Source organism: Arachis ipaensis, chromosome B05 (genome assembly GCF_000816755.2).
Source record: "Arachis ipaensis cultivar K30076 chromosome B05, Araip1.1, whole genome shotgun sequence".
NCBI lineage: Eukaryota > Viridiplantae > Streptophyta > Magnoliopsida > Fabales > Fabaceae > Arachis > Arachis ipaensis.
In genome coordinates, this window is record NC_029789.2 from 92,081,756 (window position 1) to 92,100,444 (window position 18,689).

The window sequence follows — 18,689 nt, forward strand, 5'->3', positions numbered from 1 at the left end:
ATTAAAGAAAATTAAGATCCAACAATTGTTCATAAACATAAAAAAGAGCAACATAAGAAATTAACAAGAGAAACTAAGAAGATTGAGATAATAGATCACTAAAATATAAGGAGAATTGAAATCAAGACAAGAATTGAAAGAGAAATTTGAGTGTGATTAACCTAACTTTACCCTAATTGCAATCCTAAATCTAGAGAGAGGAGAGAGCCTCTCTCTCTAGAATTCTACCCTAAAACATGATGAAAACTAAACTATGACTACTTGGTTCATTCCCCTCTCAATCCTTGGGTTCAATAGCATCAGAAATGAGTTGGGTTGGGCCCAAAGTGCTTCAGAAATCACTGGAGGCGATTTCACTTTAGTGGGCCAAGAGCAGCATCGGCGCGCACGCGTACATGGTGCGTGCGCGCCCCTATACGCGAAGAAACATATTAAAAATTTTATATCATTTTGAAGCCCCAGATGTTAGCTTTCCAACGCAACTAGAACCTTTTCATTTGGACCTTTGTAGCTCAAGTTATGGTCGATTGAGTGCGAAGAGGTCAGACTTGACAGCTTTACGGTTCCTTCATTTCTTCATGAGTTCTCCCACTTTGCATGCTTTTCTCCTCACTTCTTCCATCCAATACTTGCCTTATGAACCTGAAATTACTCAAAAAACATATCAAGGCATCGAATGGAATTAAAGTGAATTAAAATCACCAATTTTAGGGCCTAAAAAGCATGTTTTCACATTTAAGCACAAATCAAGGGAGAATTGCAAAACCATGCTATTTCATTGAATAAATGTGGGAAAAGGTGATAAAATCCCCCAAATTAAGCACAAGATAAACCACAAAATTGTAGTTTATCAGCTGGGCTCTGGGGACAGGTAGACCACATTTGGGATCGGAGGTGCCCTGTTGAAGAACCCCAAGAAACAAACAAGAAGAGGAAGAAGAAAGGGGAATCCAACAATGGAAAAAAGCACAACAATTAAGAGGTGGTGGAGTCCCTTTTATAGTTCTAATTAAATATGGATGATGCATATCTGAAATATGATTTGCCTCCAAATGTTTTAAGTTCTGCATTTTCATATCTTGGTAGATTATTATTAGGATTTGCATTATGCCTGTTATCACTCATATGCTAAATTATGTCTTGTCCTTTTTGCATCAATAAGAGAAAATATTTGAAATAGAAAGTGATTGTCCAATGTTGTAGGAATTAGAATAAAGACTTGTGGTGGTAATTTCTTGATTGGATGATAAGCTCAATAATAAAAGCTGCAGAAGAGAATATCTCTTGTAGTGTGAACTTAGTTGCTGTTATAAAATCTTCAATTAATGAACATCCCCGGGGAATGAAGAAAAGTAAGAAAGAAAAAGAGAAGAAAAGCCAAGGATTGGCAACAAGAAAGAAAGAAACAAATAATAAGGCTAGACACCAATAGCTTGGACCTTAGGACATATGCCTGTGGTGTTTCTTGTACTAGGATATGCTTGGACAATTAGGTTCTGAGGAGTCTTTTAAAACTTGGTAACTTAGATTAACTAATCCGGGATTATCAACCGAAAGTTTATTATCAAGAGCAACCTAGTTACAAAGCATTTAGTAACCCAAAGAGGTGCTGGGCATCAATGTTCATAAGAAGAATTATGAGCCAAGTGTCTGTAGTGAAGAAGTGTTGAGAAAAATTGGGCCAAAAGGCTGCTGCAACACTTGACACTGAGCCACCATTGAGAAATAAGCTTTCTAAGAAAAAGAATGAAGGAAAAATAAAAAAGGGATCAATCAAAGAGCACGGAATTATAACAGCAACTCTAGTGAATCTTCAAAGAAGCATTTCCTTTCTATCAGCAAAGAATAATTGAGCTGCATTTTTGTCTGCATAAAACCCCATGGTTTAAATTCTATTATCTGCTAAATAAGGACTTATATATTTCTCTATTTCATTCCATTTCTTCTCATGTTTAGTGCTTTCTTGGGGACAAGCAAGGTTTAAGTTTGGTGTTATGATGACAAGTCATCTTATGCTAGTTTTACAAGCATTTTTCATTAGTTTCATTAGGTTTTATGCACTTTCTTGCACAATAAGTAAGTACCTGGAGTGGATTTTCATGATTATCTTGAATCAATCAACCATCATTTATTTTACACAAAATCATAGGGTTTATGCTAGAATTAATTGATTTCATGAATAATTCAAAGACCTTGTGAATTTGGTGATACTTTGATTGTTTGTTTGGTTGCTTATAGGTGAAGAAATGAAGAAAAGGGGGAGGCCAATCAAGGGAGAAACGTTCAAAGAGAGAACTTGGAGTTCACACTACAATATTTTGGGTCTATGGCCACGATTTTTTTGGTCATGGTAAAAAACCGTGACCATAAACCCTCTATGGTCACGGTCTTTTGGGGTGACAAAAAAAAAGCTATGGTCACGGTTTTTTTAAAAAAGGGTGGCCTAAAAATATCTATGGTCACGGTTTTGGGGGGTGACCTAAAGGGGTCTATGGTCACAGTTTTTTACAGTGACCAAAAGGGTCTATGGTCACGGTTTTTCAAAAAAGGGTGACCTAAAAGGGTCTATGGTCACGGTTTTAGGGGGTGGCCTAAAGGGGTCTATGGTCACGGTTTTGGGGGGTGGCCTAAAAGGGTCTATGGTCACGGTTTTGAGGGTGATCTAACGGGGTCTATGGTCACGGTTTTTTACAGTGACCAAAAAGGGGCTATGGTCACGGTTTTTCAAAAAAGGGTGACCTAAAAGTGTCTATGGTCACGGTTTTGGGGGGTGACCTAAAGGGGTCTATGATCACGGTTTTGGGGGTGGCCTAAAAGGGTCTATGGTCACGGTTTTGGACGGTGGCCTAAAAGGATATATGGTCACGGTTTTAGGGGTGACCTAAAGGGGTCTATGGTTACGGTTTTTTACAGTGACCAAAAAAGGGCTATGGTCACGGTTTTTCAAAAAATGGTGACCTAAAAGCATCTATGGTCACAGTTTTTGGGGGTGACCTAAAAGGGTCTATAGTCACGGTTTTGGGGGTGGCCTAAAAGGGTCTATGGTCACAGTTTTGGGGGTGACCTAAAGGTGTCTATGGTCACGGTTTTTTACAGTGACCAAAAAGGGTCTATGGTCACAGTTTTTCAGAAGGGTGACCTAAAAGGGTCTATGGTCACGGTTTTGAGGGTGACTTAAAGGAGTCTATGGTCACGGTTTTTCAAAAGAGTGACCTAAAAGGGTCTATGGTCACGGTTTTGGGGTGTGACCTAAAGGGGTCTATGGTCATAGTTTTAATCATTTGAGTTTAAATTAATTAATATTTTTATGTATTTTTATAATTTTAAATATTTTATCTTTTAAAAATTTTAATAATTAAAAACTAATAATAATTTTATATGATTTATTTTAAATATTAAAATTTTAAATTTAATTTTATAAATAAAAAATTAAGTTGAATACTATTAATTTTATATTATATTTAAATTCTAGATTGTTATTCTATCACAAATATTTTGTAAAATTGTTATTCCTAAAAAAAACCCTAATTCCCCAATCCCTAAATCAAAACACAACGCGCACATACGTTCAAAAAAGGATGGAAATGAGAAACAGGGGAGCTCGAGGGGGAAGAAAAAGGGAAGGAGAGGGAGAAGAGCGTGCCGGCGTCGCGCCCAGCTCGTTGCCGTGGAGCTGTCGCCTCTCTCATCACGGGTCGTCGCTCGTTGTCGCTGCCGGGTTCTTCGTCAGCGCTATTGCAGACAAGAAGAGAAAGAGAGAAAGCCAGCGCGAGAGAAGAGGAGGAGGGCCGCTGTCTCGCGCAGTCACTATCACGCCTTGTTGTCGCAGCTATGGAGACCGCCACTGTTGTTGGAATCGTGAACTGAGGAGAAAGGGAGAGCAACGCTGAGAGAGATTGACGGAAGCCAGTGAAGCGTGTGAGAGAAGGAGAGCCGATTTCCGTCACCACCACCGCCACCGCACCTAGTCGCCACCGGTGGAGCTCGCTGTCCCTGGAGGTGAATCGGTGTAGCGTCCTTGCTGCCAGGGCCACCAGCGCTACTGCTACTCCTCAAATTCCGCCTCTTTTCCTTTGGGGGTTTCTGGCGTAAATTCCACCCCCAACATCACCATCCTTCTTGTATTCGTTGGGGAACTTCTTACTTTTTAGTTTCCTGATTTTTCAGGTATTCTCTTCTTTGAATGGACGGAAAGTATTATTTCAGCAGTAGTGGCTGGAAAATGTAGTGTATATTTCGGAACTTTACTGAATAATTCCTAATCGTGGAGCTAATTATATGTTGAAACTTCTGGGCTTATATTCTCTGGTACTGATTATTCATCATTTCTTTGCTTCATCCATTATTTCCAGTAATCCGCATGTTATTTCTGTTATACTTCCCAATGCTGTTTAAATCATTTGAAAGTTCTAATTTTGCTACTTTATTCAGTTGTATGTATTGGTGTTGTTTGATTGGTTGTGTGTCCCTTTGTTGATCTTGCTTGGTGTATTGTAGTGTTTTTTGTTTCTTGATTCTCAATGAAAAATGAAAGCTTGACAATTTTCCTTTCTCAATTAGCTATTAAGGCATAGTTTGATATGATAAACATAGTTGAATCTATTTTTACTTTTTGTTGAGTTGAGTTCAGCTTAATTATGTTATGCTTGGTTGCCAATGATTACGTAGCTGGTTTCAGGTCTAGATAATCAAGGAGGATTTTAGATGAGATTGGAGGAGGATAAGTTATCAGAGAGAAAGTAGCAATAGCACATGTTGAAGAAAAATATGTTGTTCAGATGGTTTTATGTATTTTCTTGGAGTAGAAACAAAATGATAAATTTCCCTCAAGAAAATGTTAATTTTTTGTTACACATATTTCAAAACTGATGCAAGTGTTTTATTTTTTGTTTCTTAATACAGGTATTATGGACATATCTTTGTTAAATGTGCTCTCCAATGGCATATCCTCATTTTTGCATCCATCATTTTCAGAATTGACCAAAAAAAAGTTGTATCAAATTTAACATGTATGTATTTCAGAATGTGTTTTATTAATTCATTGTACTAAAGTTGAACATAAAAATATATCTGTAAAAAGGCAGAAACCACAGAACACCAAAAGGCTGTCTTTATACTATATATCTTATAGTTTTGTGTTTAACCAATTACGCTCAGGCCAGAGAAGTATAAATATCAAATTTGTTTGTATAGGTGCTTGAGGATGACCCTAGATATTGGGAAGTGATGTCATCTGCACTCAGTTGGTTGGCTTGATATTGTGGTTAGTAAAAAGCTAATGTATTTCTTTCATTTTCTTCTTCACATATATTGTTTCCTTGTAAATAAATACTGCATGTTGAAGTTGGCTTTTGTGTACAGGTGAAAATGCTGAGGTTGCATGGATCTTATCAACTAGATCAGCTTAGTAATTGTGAGGTTGGCATCAAATCATGAACATAATACTATATAGGATTACTTGTATTGGTTGTATGTAGGGATGTGTCTTTTAGATATATGCAGAGAGATTGAAAATCATTATTTTGTTTGTGTACTTTTTTATCCTATCCTTTTTATATTATGGATCTGTTAGCCTTGTAATATCTTAATAATGTTTCTTCTTTTACAACCCCCCAATAAAGAAAAATCCTGGAATTGTTTTATATGAAGCTGATGTTGTTGCTACTGTATCACATATTTATTACTGTATCTCATTTTCTGCCATCATCTGATTACTCAGTTAGAGAATGGGCTTGTGGAGGCAGTTGCTGTTCTTATTTCCAAAATGCCCCGCCTATGTCATGAATCTACTAATGGAAAATTAGGTGAACTCCTTAAATCCAAGCCTGACTTCATCAAGGTATATTCCAATGCTGCTATAGAGAACTACTTTTATGTTTGCTTTTAGACACATTTATTCTTATGATCTTTGTAATTCCATTTTAGGACTTGTAGATATATGCTTGAACATGATAGTTATTGTGGAGTTATGGCTTTATGCTAAAAGATATACAGTTTTGTAACTTGCTTTTTCATCTCTTGAAATTATATTTGGATGCCACACAATGTGTTCCTTACCTAAAATGTCAACATGAAACACTTAGTTATTAAGTTTTAAAAAATAAAGCTATAGTAGGATGACACAAATTCTCACATTTAAATTCCAATAGAAGATTTTTTTTTGTTGGATTTGTATCTCAATGGGAACTATAACTAGGTAGGCTTTTATCATTCACTTTCTAGCTTCGACCTTTTTCTTTGGAAGGAGGGTTAGAAATGGCTTGCTAAGCAACAATAGGTTTGTGGGGAAAAAAACTTGGGTTTAGTTCACAGTTAATGCATTGTCATAATTAGTTGCCACCGAAGAGATCTCATTAATTTGTTAAATACTTCTTCCATTAAGATTTTGTGGTTATTTGTAAGGAGCTAAGGATCATATAAAACGTAAAGGGATTACAGTCCATTATATGGTGGCTGAAATGGCTTGTGAAAGAGGGTGTTTCCATCATTGTGATTCTTGAGAAGTAGATTTTTGTATCTCTGTAGCACTAAGGATTTCATATTATATTCATGAGCAAAAATTATTTTAGGTAATTTTATTTGTTGAATTGGAAACTCATGTATGTTTTTGTTCCAATGTGAATCAATTTTTTTCTCCTTGTTACGTGCATGTAAGGATTCAACTTATCATTTTGACCGGTATATCATGCCATTAATTATGTGACTCTCTTCAGCCTTATGTATGGACTTGAGGATCCATCAATTGCAGGGATGGTTTTAGATAGTCCATTCTCTGATTTGGTTGATTTGATGATGGAACTTGTAGATACATATAAAGTTCATCTTCCAAAGTTCACTGTGAGTATATATAGTTGTTTTTATACTTATAATTAATGCTGAATCAAAATTTGGTAACAGTTTTACTATTGTTAAGCTGATTTTGTTTGATTCTTAATGTTATAGGTAAAGTTTGCAATCCAATACATGCGAAGAGCAATTCAAAAGCTTTTAGGTTGCACTGAAGAAAATCCAGAAGAAGGGAAAGGGTGCTGCCTAATTGTTCTATTCTCATACTTGTATTTTGGATGAAATGGAATGAGTCTTATAATGACTTTAGTTATCTACATGTAATATTTTGATGTCTTGTGTACTTTTTGAAACGAGATTTTACGTGTTATTACATGTAATCGATATTTACACTATTTTTATTTGTGTTGTTTGGACTAAAAACATATCTAGCTTATAATAAAATTTTTATGATTTAGATTTCTTGAATTTCTTATTTTTAGATTTATTTGGTGATTATGATCATTTTGGGATGTGATTAGTTTTAAAAAAAATTAAATCGTATAAAACAAAACAGGCTATGGTCACGGTTGACCATAGATAAGGCTATGGTCACGGTTTTAAAGAGGGGTGACCATAGAGGCTATGGTCACAGTGAAAACCATGACCATAGATAACTATGGTCACGGTTTTAAGGAAGGGTGACCATAGAGGCTATGGTCACAGTGAAAACCGTGACCATAGATAAAGCTATGGTCACGGTTTAAGGAGGGGTGATAATAGAGCTATGGCCACGGTGAAAACCGTGACCATAGATAAGGCTATAGTCACGGTTTTAAAGAGGGGTGACCATAGAGGCTATGGTCACGGTGAAAACCGTGACCATAGATAAGGCTATGGTTACCGTTTTCAGGAGGGGTGACCATAGAGGCTATGGTCACGGTAAAAACTATGACCACAGATAAGGCTATGGTTACGGTTTAAGGAGGGGTGACCATAGAGTTATGGCCACGGTGAAAACCGTGACCATAGATAAGGCTATGGTCACGGTTTTAAAGAGAGGTGACCATAGATAAGGCTTTGGTCACGGTTTTCAAGAGGGGTGACCATAGAGGCTATGGTCACGGTAAAAAAAGGTGGCCTAAAGTGTCAGAATTTGAAAATGGTAACCGTGACCATAGATAAAAAAACCGTGACCATAGACCTATGCCCACGAGAGAATAGGCCACGGTAAAAAACCGTGACCATAGGTCCAAAACCGTGACCATAGACCTATGGTCACCCTTTTTCCTAGCTACCGTGACCATAGGCCTTTTTTTTGTAGTGTCACTAATACAACGCATCAAAGAGGCAAGGGATAGCGTTCAAAAAGTGAACTTGGCGTTCACTTTATGAACTTTATCGTGGGTTTCAAGCCTTGGGGAGGAAGCTCAGGCCAAATGCACCAAATAAGCAAAGGGTGGCGCTCAAACTTTGAACGCAGCGTTCAATAAGTGAACACCCAAGGAAGACCATCACACACCAAGGAAACAAGCGCACCAAGGCGTGCAACAAAGGGTAGCGGTCAAAAAGTGAACGCCACGTTCACTTAGTGAACGTTTTTGAAGAGAGAGAGCCAAGGGAAACAATGCGCGCATCCAAGGCAGCACCCAACCAAGTGTGGCGCTCAAAATTTGAGCGCAGCGTTCAATTAGTGAACGCTAGAGGCAACAAGGCGCAACAAAGGCGCACCAAGGGAGAAGTGAACGCCAAGTTCACTTTCCAAACGGAGCGCTCCACTGGAGCATGCATCTCCAACCCAATTTTATTCAAGGCCAAAATTAAAAATCCCACTCCAAGTTTTGAAGATTGAGAATAGAAAGTGTATAAATAGAAACAAATTTGATTAGAGAGGAACCTTTTTGCTCATTTTTAGTTTTTCACTTTTAATTTTCATTTGAAATTTGGGAATTGGGATTAGATCTAGTTTTCTTTCTGTTTGTTCTTGTTTCTGCAACCTCTACTTTCTGTTTTGGGTTTTTGAATTCAGATTGAAGAACTCCATTGAATTTCTTGATCTGAGAATCATCTTTTGCTTTTCAGTCTTATAATTCTGAGAATTGGAGAATTAGATTTCCATCTTCTTCTCTGTTTTCATTTCATTTCTTCTGTAATTTCTTGTCTGTTTGGTCAAGAGAGCAATTGAGACCTAGATCTGCTTTCTGATCTTGTTGCTCTTCTGCAATTTTCAATTTATCTCTTATAATTTCACATTTGATCTAAGTTTTTCTTGCTGTTTGTTTCTTCAAGCAATTTTCCATTTCTGCTTTGCTACTGAGATCCTGATATGATTTTCTTCGTTTCATAGCTCTCTGATTTACTTTAATTTACATTTTCTAGTTCAATTTGAATCCCAACACCCAAATCCCTTTTATTCTTCAAGCAGTTTACATTTCCCAGCAATTTAGATTCAGTAATTTAAGTTTCTTGCACTTTAAGTTTCAGTCATTTACCTTTCTTGCAATTTAAGTTTTAGCTCTTTTACTTTCTTGCACTTTAAGTTTCTATAATTTACTCCTTCTGCACTTTAAGATTCAGTCAATTCACCCTCTCCCTTTTATTTACTTGCAATTTAGCTTCTGTTAATCAAGTTCACTCAAATCATCAAATATTCGCTTAACTAAATTCATCACCTAACTAAAATTGATCAATCCATCAATCCCTGTAGGATTGACCTCACTCTTGTGAGTTATTACTACTTGATGCGACCCGGTACACTTGCCGGTGAGTTTTGTGTGGAATCGTTTTTCCCTCATCATGTGGCTTATGGATGAGAGTATGCACTTAACCTCTTCTCATGACAATTAGATCAAGGAATTGGCAAGATTGGTTGTGATTATAGAGATTGGATTGCCAAGGAATTGGGATCCAATCAATTTCAATCTGCCATAGATCTACCATATGATTGAGAAAGGAGTTGAGATCCAATTGATTCATGAAGGATTATGATATCTCCGATCCCTGATGAATCACTTTCTTTGAATTTCTTCAACTTAGATCTCTCTGATTTCACTGCAATTTACACTATCCAGTTTTGTTTCTATTCCCAGCACCCAAATCCCTTTATAATTCATGCAATTTAAGTTTCCTTGTCATTTAAGTTTCTGTACTTCTACTCTTCTGCAATTTAAGATTCAGTTATTTACCTTTCTTGCAATTTAATTTTCAGCTCTTTTAAATTTCTTGCACTTTAAGTTTCTGTCATTTAAGCTTTCTTCCATTTACTTTTCTGTCAATCTATATTCTGCACTCTAGCTTTCTTGCAATCTACTTTCTGTTAATCAAATTTCACTCAATTCATCAACTGTTAGCTTAACTAAATTTATCACCTAACTAAAATTTCTTGATCCATCAATCCCTGTGGGATCGAGCTCACTTTCGTGAGTTTTACTACTTGATACGACGCGGTACACTTGCCGGTTAGTTTATGTGAAATTGATTTTCTCTCATCAAGTTTTTGGCGCCGTTGTCGGGGATCAATTTAGATCAACGATGATTAAGTAGGTGATAATCTAGATTAAGCATTTTTCTTTATTTTTGTTAAGCACTCTATCTGTTTGTGATTTTGTTTCTGCTAACCTTAACTTCACTCTAGCAATAGAGTGTTCTGTTTGTGTTTTTGATTTGTTTGTGTTTGTATGCCAGGTAGGAGAAAAGGTAAATCCACCTCCTTTGATTCTGAGCCAGAGAGAACATTCTTGAGATTGAGAAGAGAAGCAAGAGGAAAGGGAGTGATTAGAGAAGAAGAATCAGAAGAGGAAGATAAAAAAATGGAGGGTAACTTAGCTAATCCACCAGAGGATGTGGCCAACAACAATGGCCAATCTCAGAGAAGAGTCTTAGCCTCTTATACTATCCCCAACCCAAGGAATTGTGGGAGCAGTATCTTAAACCCCAATGTCTATGCTAACAACTTCGAACTCAAGCCTCAATTGATTACCCTGGTCCAGAATAATTGTCAATATGGAGGAAGTACTGCTGAAGATCCAAACCAACACCTCTCTGTGTTCTTAAGAATTTGTGACACTGTTAAAACCATTGGAGTCCATCCTGACATATATAAGCTTTTGTTATTCCCATTCTCATTGAGAGACAAAGCCACACATTGGCTAGAAACCTTCCCAAAAGAAAGCATCACTAACTGGGATGATTTGGTTAGCAAGTTCCTAGCCAAATTCTACCCCCCTCAAAGAGTCATTAAACTGAAAACTGATGTGCAAACCTTCAGACAGCTAGAAGGAGAATCATTGTATGAAGGCTGGGAAAGGTATAAAGCTTTGATCAAAAGGTGTCCAGAGGGAATGTTCAGTAAGTGGGTTGAGCTACAGGATTTCTATGAAGGTCTATCATTGAGTTCAAGGAAGGCTTTAGACTATTCTTCAGGAGGATCCTTGCAAATGATGAAAACTGCTCAAGAGGCACATGATCTTATAGACATGGTGACCAACAATGAGTATTAATACTCTTCTGAAAGACAAGCAGTTCCAAAGAAAGGTGTATTTGAGCTTGAAGAAGTTGATACAATATTAGCTCAAAACAAACTTATGCATCAGCAACTTCAGCAACAAATAGAGATGATGTCAAAAAGGATGGATGGCCTGCAACTTGCAGCAGTGAGCACTACAAATCAACCCCTAGTGGTGTGGGAACAACAAGAAGAGAGCTATGAAGAGCAGCAGCCAGAACAAGTTCAATATATGCATAACCAAAGTGCTGAACAGAATGAGTTCCATGGAGACACTCAGAATTCATCTTGGAGGAACCACTCCAATCTCAAGTAGGGAGAGAACCAAAATTCTTGGCAAAGAAACTCCAACCAAAGCATCTCTCGCAACACAAATCACCAGAACCATCAAACCACTAACCAAAACCCATATAGAAAACCACAAAATAATCAACCCCCATCCAATTACTATTCACCAAATAACCCATCAACTAACCAAAACAACTTCCATCCACCATCTACATCCCACACTTAGCCACAACCACCCCAAGAATCCCAAAGAATCTCCAACCTGGAGATAATGATGGAGAAAATGATAAAGCACCAAGAATTGGCCAACAAGAACCATGAAGCCTCACTAAGGAACTTGGAAAGACAAATTGGACAATTGTCCAAACAGCCAGCTGAAAGACCAACCAACACTTTCCCAAGTGATACCATTCCAAATCCCAAAGAAGAATGCAAAGCAATTCAACTCAGAAGTGGAAGGACACTGGAAAATGACAAGGTTGACAATAAAGTGACTGCTGAAGAGAAGGACCGGGAGAAGCTCAAAGAGAAGGAGGAAGAATCACAAGCTCCAAGGAAGGGAAAGAAAATCATGGAAGAGCATCCACAAGAACAGAGGAAGGAGGTGAAACCTTACATCCCTCCTCTACCATACCCTCAAAGGTTGCAAAGAGAGCTAAAGGACCAATAATTTCCCAAGTTTCTGGAGGTTTTTAAGAAGCTGGAAATCAACCTTCCCCTTGCTGAAGCATTGGAGCAGATGCCTTTATATGCAAAATTCCTCAAGGAACTTATTATTAAGAAGAGAAGCTGGAATGAGAAAGAGACTGTGGTCTTGACCCAAGAGTGCAGTGCAGTAATTCAAAAAGGTCTCCCACCAAAACTCAAAGATCCTGGGAGTTTCATCATATCATGCACCATAGGCAACATAACCTTGGAAAAAGCTCTCTGTGACTTAGGTGCCAGCATCAATTTGATGCCTCTCTCACTAATGAAAAAGCTTGCAAAAGAGGATGTCAAACCCACCAGAATGTCACTTCAAATGGCGGATAGATCACTCAAAGTACCCAATGGGGTTGTGGATAACTTATTGGTGAAGGCTGGGAAATTCATCTTCCTGGCCGATTTTGTCATTTTGGATATGGAAGAAGAAGGACACAACTCAATTATTTTGGGGTGACCTTTCCTAGCCACAGCAAGAGCCATCATTGATGTGGAGAAAGGGGAGATGATCCTTAGGGTGCATGGTGCGCAGAAATCGTGATCGTTCATTCCTTGGTAATGGCACTGAAAACTTAATACGCACGTTCATAATCTTAATTCTTTGTCACAACTTCGCACAACTAACCAGCAAGTGCACTGGGTCATCCAAGTAATAAACCTTACGTGAGTAAGGGTCGATCCCATGGAGATTGTCGGCTTGAAGCAAGCTATGGTCACTTTGTAAATCTCAGTCAGGCGTATTCAAATGGTTATGGTGAATTGATAATTAAAATATAATTAAAATATAAAATAGGATAGAGATACTTATGCAATTCCTTGGTGAGAATTTTAGATAAGCGTATAGAGATGCTTTTGTTCCTCCTGAACCTCTGCTTTCCTATTGTCTTCATCCAATCATTCCTACTCCTTTCCATGGCAAGCTTTATGTAGGGCATCACCATTGTCAATGGCTACTTCCCGTCCTCTTAGTAAAAATGGTCCAAGATGCGCTGTCACCGCACGGCTAATCATCTGTCGGTTCTCGATCCTGCTGGAATAGGATTCAGTAATCCTTTTGCGTCTGTCACTACGCCCAGCACTCGCGAGTGTGAAGCTCGTCACAACCATCACTTCCCGGATCCTACTCGGAATACCACAGACAAGGTTTAGACTTTCCGGATCTCAAGAATGGCTACCAATAATTCTAGCCTATACCACGAAGACTCTGATCTCACGATCAGAAGGCTAAGAGATACACATTCAAGCTTGTTTACATGTAGAACGGAAGTGTTTGTCTGGCACATGTTCATAAGTGAGAATGATAATGAGCGTCACATAATCATCACATTCATCAGGTTTTTGTGTGCGAATGAATATCTTAGAGAAGAAATAGGCTTGAATTGAATAGAAAAATAATAGTACTTTGCATTAATTCATGAGGAACAGCAGAGCTCCACACCTTAATCTATGGTGTGTAGAAACTCTATCGTTGAAAATACATAAGGGATAATGGTCCAGGCATGGCCGAATGGCCAGCCTCCCAAAGAGGGTTCAATCATCAAAACATGATCAAAAGATTCATAACACAATAGTAAAAGGTTCTATTTATACTAAACTAGTTACTAGGGTTTACAGAAATGAGTAAATGATGCAGAAATCCACTTCTGGGCCCACTTGGCGTGTGCTTGGGCTGAGCATTAAAGCTTTCACGTGTAGAGGTCTTCCTTGGAGTTGAACGCCAGTTTGTAACCTATTTCTGGCATTTAACTCTGCTTTGCAACCTATTTCTGGCGTTTAACTCCAGAATAGGGCAGAGAGCTGGCGTTGAACGCCAGTTTGCGTCGTCTAAACTCGGGCAAAGTATGGACTATTATATATTGCTGGAAAGCCCTAGATGTCTACTTTCCAAAGAAATTGAGAGCGCGCCATTTGGACTTTTGTAGCTCCAGAAAATCCACTTTGAGTTCAGGGAGGTCAGAATCCAACAGCATCTGCAATCCTTCTTCAGCCTCTGAATCTGATTTTTGCTCAAGTCCCTCAATTTCAGCCATAAATTACCTAAAATCACAGAAAAATTACACAAACTCATAGTAAAGTCCAGAAATGTGATTTTTATTTAAAAACTAATAAAAATATACTAAAAACTAATCAAATCATACTGAAAACTATGTAAAAACAATACCAAAAAGTGTATAAATTATCCGCTCATCAGTGCACAATGAGCAAATGATCATCAATGTCTTTAAAGCAATGCAATATCCACCTGAAAAAGAAAAGCACATGAGAGTGGAGATGATTGAAGATCTGGTGGAGGAAACGCTTGAAACAAGCATTCTTGAGGAACAAGAAGAAGAAATAGAAATAGAACAAGATGTCAATGAGGAACATGTAACTGAAATCTCTTTGGAAGACAAGACAGAGGAGGTGCCAAAGCAAGAGTTGAAGCCCCTCCCTTCTCATCTCAAATATGCATATCTTGGTGGGGAAGATAGTCTTCCAGTAATCATCAATTCCTCTTTAAGCATGGAATATGAAACAAAGCTGATTGAAGTATTGAAAAATCATAAGACAGCTTTAGGGTGGACAATTGATGACATCAAGGGCTTAAGCCCTGCAATTTGTATGCACAAGATCCTGCTAGAAGAAGACTCAAAACCAGTGGTATAACCCCAAAGAAGGCTTAACCCAACCATGAAGGAAGTGGTTCAAAAATAAGTGATGAAGTTGTGGAATGCTGGAATCATATACCCAATCTCTGACAGCTCTTGGGTAAGCCCAGTTCAAGTACTGCCAAAGAAAGGTGGCATGACTATCATCTTTAATGAAAAGAATGAACTCATTCCCACAAGGACAGTGACAGGGTGGAGAATGTGCATTGACTATAGAAGACTGAATGATGCCACAAGGAAATATCACTTCCCTTTCCCTTTCATTGATCAGATGTTAGAAAGATTGGCTGGCCATGCCTACTATTGCTTCTTGGATGGGTACTCTGGGTACAATCAAATAGTGGTGGACCCCAAGGATCAAGAGAAGACCTCCTTCACATGTCCATTCGGAGTCTTTGCCTACAGAAGGATGCCCTTTGGGCTGTGCAATGCCCCTGCTAACTTTCAAAGGTGTATGATTTCCATATTTTCTGACATGATAGAAAAATTTTTAGAAGTTTTCATGGATAATTTTTCTGTCTTTGGCAATTGCTTTGATACTTGCTTACATCATTTAACTCTTGTCTTGAAAAGATGCCAAGAAACTAATCTAGTCTTAAATTGGGAAAAATGCCACTTCATGGTTCCTGAAGGGATAGTTCTTGTGCATAAGGTTTCAAGCAAAGGTATAGAAATTGATAAAGCGAAGATAGAGATCATAGAAAATCTTCCTATACCAATCAATGTAAAAGCATTGAGAAGTTTTCTTGGGCATGCTGGTTTTTATAGGAGATTCATCAAAGACTTTTCAAAAATAGCTAAACCACTAAGTAACTTGTTAGTGGTTGACAATCCTTTTGTCTTTGATGATAGCTGTAAGCATGCCTTTGAAACTTTAAAAAATAAACTCACTACAGCACCAATCATCACACCCCCAGATTGGGAATTGCCTTTTGAACTCATGTGTGATGCAAATGACTTTGCAATTGGTGCTGTATTGGGGCAAAAGAAAGACAAGCTGCATCATGTTATATACTATGCGAGTAAGGTGTTGAATGAGGCACAGAAAAATTATACCACCACAGAAAAAGAACTCTTGGGAATTGTATATGCATTTGATAAATTTAGACAATACTTGATTGGTTCAAAAGTTGTAGTGTATACTGATCATGCTGCTCTCAAGTATCTCATGTCTAAACAGGATTCCAAGCCAAGGCTTATTCGGTGGGTGCTGTTGTTACAAGAATTTGACATTGAAGTGAGGGATAGAAAGGGAAGTGAGAACCAAGTTGCAGACCATCTGTCAAGACTACCACAAGAGACCAACCAAGTGATGAACGAGCTTTTGTGTGGTCTAGAATTCCACTAATGAATTCTTGTTGTAAAGTATAGTTTCTAAACAAAACAATAGTCCTTTCATGCAAAAATTTGGTTGTCACAAATAACAAACCCCAAATAAGAAATAACCGGAGTATTTTGGACTCCGGGTCGTCTCACGAGGAATTACAATGAAGTGTTCAATTATTGTCTATGAAAATGCAAGGGGGTTTGATTTGATAAGAGGACAAGAGAATAAATGACAAGAAAAGTAAAGAGAGCAATTAAAGAAACCAATTAATAAAGAGAGACATTCATGGCAAAGATTGAGATCATAGGCTTTCTATCCTAGTCATGCAATGATTAATTCATCTTATTTAGTCAACTCCAACAAATAGGGAGAAAGTCAAACAAGACTAATCAATCATACCACAATAATAACAAGAATTTATCTTATTACGTCATCTCCAACATTGGAAGAAGGTATTATATTATCTTCCATGAGAGAAAGTCTAATAAGACTAGCTAATCTCAATCCAAAAGTCCTAATCAACTTACTAATTAAATTAGCAAAAGATTAGTGTCAATGGAAACAATATTAGCTAACAACTCTAGATCACCAACATAAGTTGGGTTTTCATGACTCAAGATTGCCTAATTACTCTTTCCAAGCCAAGAATATTCAAAATCTACTCTAACATCCAACCAAGCATTTTGTCAAATACTTGGAAGCCATACATGGAAAGCATAGTAAAATGTGCAAGAAATATAAATCTACTAACTATCAATTGCAAGAAAAGTAAATCAATAACTCAATTCATCAATAAAAAGAACATCAAACATTAAATTGCATTAAAAAGAAATTAGATCTAACAATGTTCATCAACATAAAAGTAACAAAATAAAGGAAATGAACAAGAGAAACTAAGAAGATTAAGATGTAACAACAAGAAATTAAAAGGAAAACTAAATTAAAACAAGAATTAAAAGTGAGATTCAAGAAAATTAAACCGAAACTACCCTAAATTCTAGAGAGAAGAGAGAGCTTCTCTCTCAAGAATTCTACCCTAAAACATGATGAAAACAAAACTATGACTACTTTTCTCATTTCCCCTTCAATCCTTGGATTCAATAGCATCAGAAATGAGTTGGATTGGGCCCAAAATGAGCTAGAAATCACTGGCCACGATTTCTCTTAAGTGAACCACGTGCTCCATCAGCGTGCGCGCATACATGGCGCGTGCGCGCCCTTATACGTCAGGCAAAATATGGCAAATTTTATATCATTTTGAAGCCCCAGATGTTAGCTTTCCAACGCAACTAGAAACGCCTCATTTGGACCTCCGTAGCTCAAGTTATGATCGATTGAGTGCGAAGAGGTCGGGCTTGACAGCTTTACGGTTCCTTCCTTTCTTCATGAGTTCTCCCACTTTGCATGCTTTTCTCCTCACTTCTTCCATCCAATACTTGCCTTATGAACCTGAAATAACTTAACAAACATATCAAGGAATCGAATGGAATTAAAGTGGATTAAATTTAGCTATTTTAAGGCATAAAAAGCATGTTTTCACATTTAAGCACAAATCAAGGGAGAATTACAAAACCATGCTATTTCATTGAATAAATGTGAGTAAAGGTGATAAAATCCCCAAAATAAGCACAAGATAAACCACAAAATTGGGGTTTATCAAATCTCTCCACAATTAAACCAAGCATGTCCTCATGCTAAGAATAAAGAAGGACAAGAAAAGGGTATGAACATTTATTCAATGCAAATAAACTACATGCACCTATCTATATGAATGCAACTAAATGATTCTACCTACTTGATTAAAGGTAAATCAATCTCCAAGAACATATATAAGCAAGTAGGGCAAATGTCATATGACGACTCACAAACTCTACCAATTTGAATATCAAAATAAAGCACAAATAGACTTGCAAGAAGAAAAGCTCATGAAAGCCGGAAACAAGGAATTGAGCATCGAACCCTCACCGGAAGTGTATCCGCTCTAGTTGCTCTAGTGTATAGGGTCGATCACTCAATTCTCTTCTACTCATGCTTTTCAAGATTTGTTTTTCATCTAACAATCAACAATTATTCAATGCATGCATACATTCATCATGAGGACTTATTCATAGGTTGTAATGGGGCTAGGGTAAAGGTAAGGATGCATATGGTCAAGTGAGCTTGAAATTTGTATCTTTGATTAGCCTAAGCTCTCACCTAACACATATAAAAACATATACAATTCTAATACACAATCTAGCTACCCATGATTCCTACTTCTTTTTTCACATACTCATGCATTATCTTTAATTAACATTCCATATGCATTGATTTTTATTGAACTTTACTATGGGGCATTTTTGTCCCCTTTTTATTTCTTTTTCTCTTTTTTTTCTATTTTTTTTAGTATATACAAACATATCAATGCATATGCTTTTACATATAGTGCATGAATATGTACCCAATTCCTAAATTT

The 18,689-nt window shown here is 37.4% G+C and overlaps 1 protein-coding gene across 6 annotated transcripts; it reads left to right on the forward strand.

The window, feature by feature from the left end:
* Positions 2,311-7,249, forward strand: LOC110272215 (nuclear pore complex protein NUP85-like). 6 transcript variants are annotated; one of them, XR_002363216.1, is made up of 5 exons: positions 4,034-4,121; positions 4,903-5,009; positions 5,194-5,263; positions 5,362-5,839; positions 6,943-7,248. XR_002363216.1 is itself a non-coding variant. In XM_021124143.1 (4 exons), the coding sequence occupies exons 2-4, from the start codon at positions 5,368-5,370 to the stop codon at positions 7,066-7,068; spliced, it is 297 nt and encodes a 98-aa protein (XP_020979802.1). In that variant the 5' UTR covers positions 4,393-5,009; positions 5,194-5,367; the 3' UTR covers positions 7,069-7,249. The 6 variants fall into 6 exon arrangements, 1 of the variants encoding a protein (XP_020979802.1); XR_002363218.1 differs by having other exon boundaries at positions 5,720-5,839; XR_002363220.1 differs by lacking the exon at positions 4,034-4,121 and adding an exon at positions 2,311-2,322 and having other exon boundaries at positions 5,194-5,839; positions 6,943-7,249.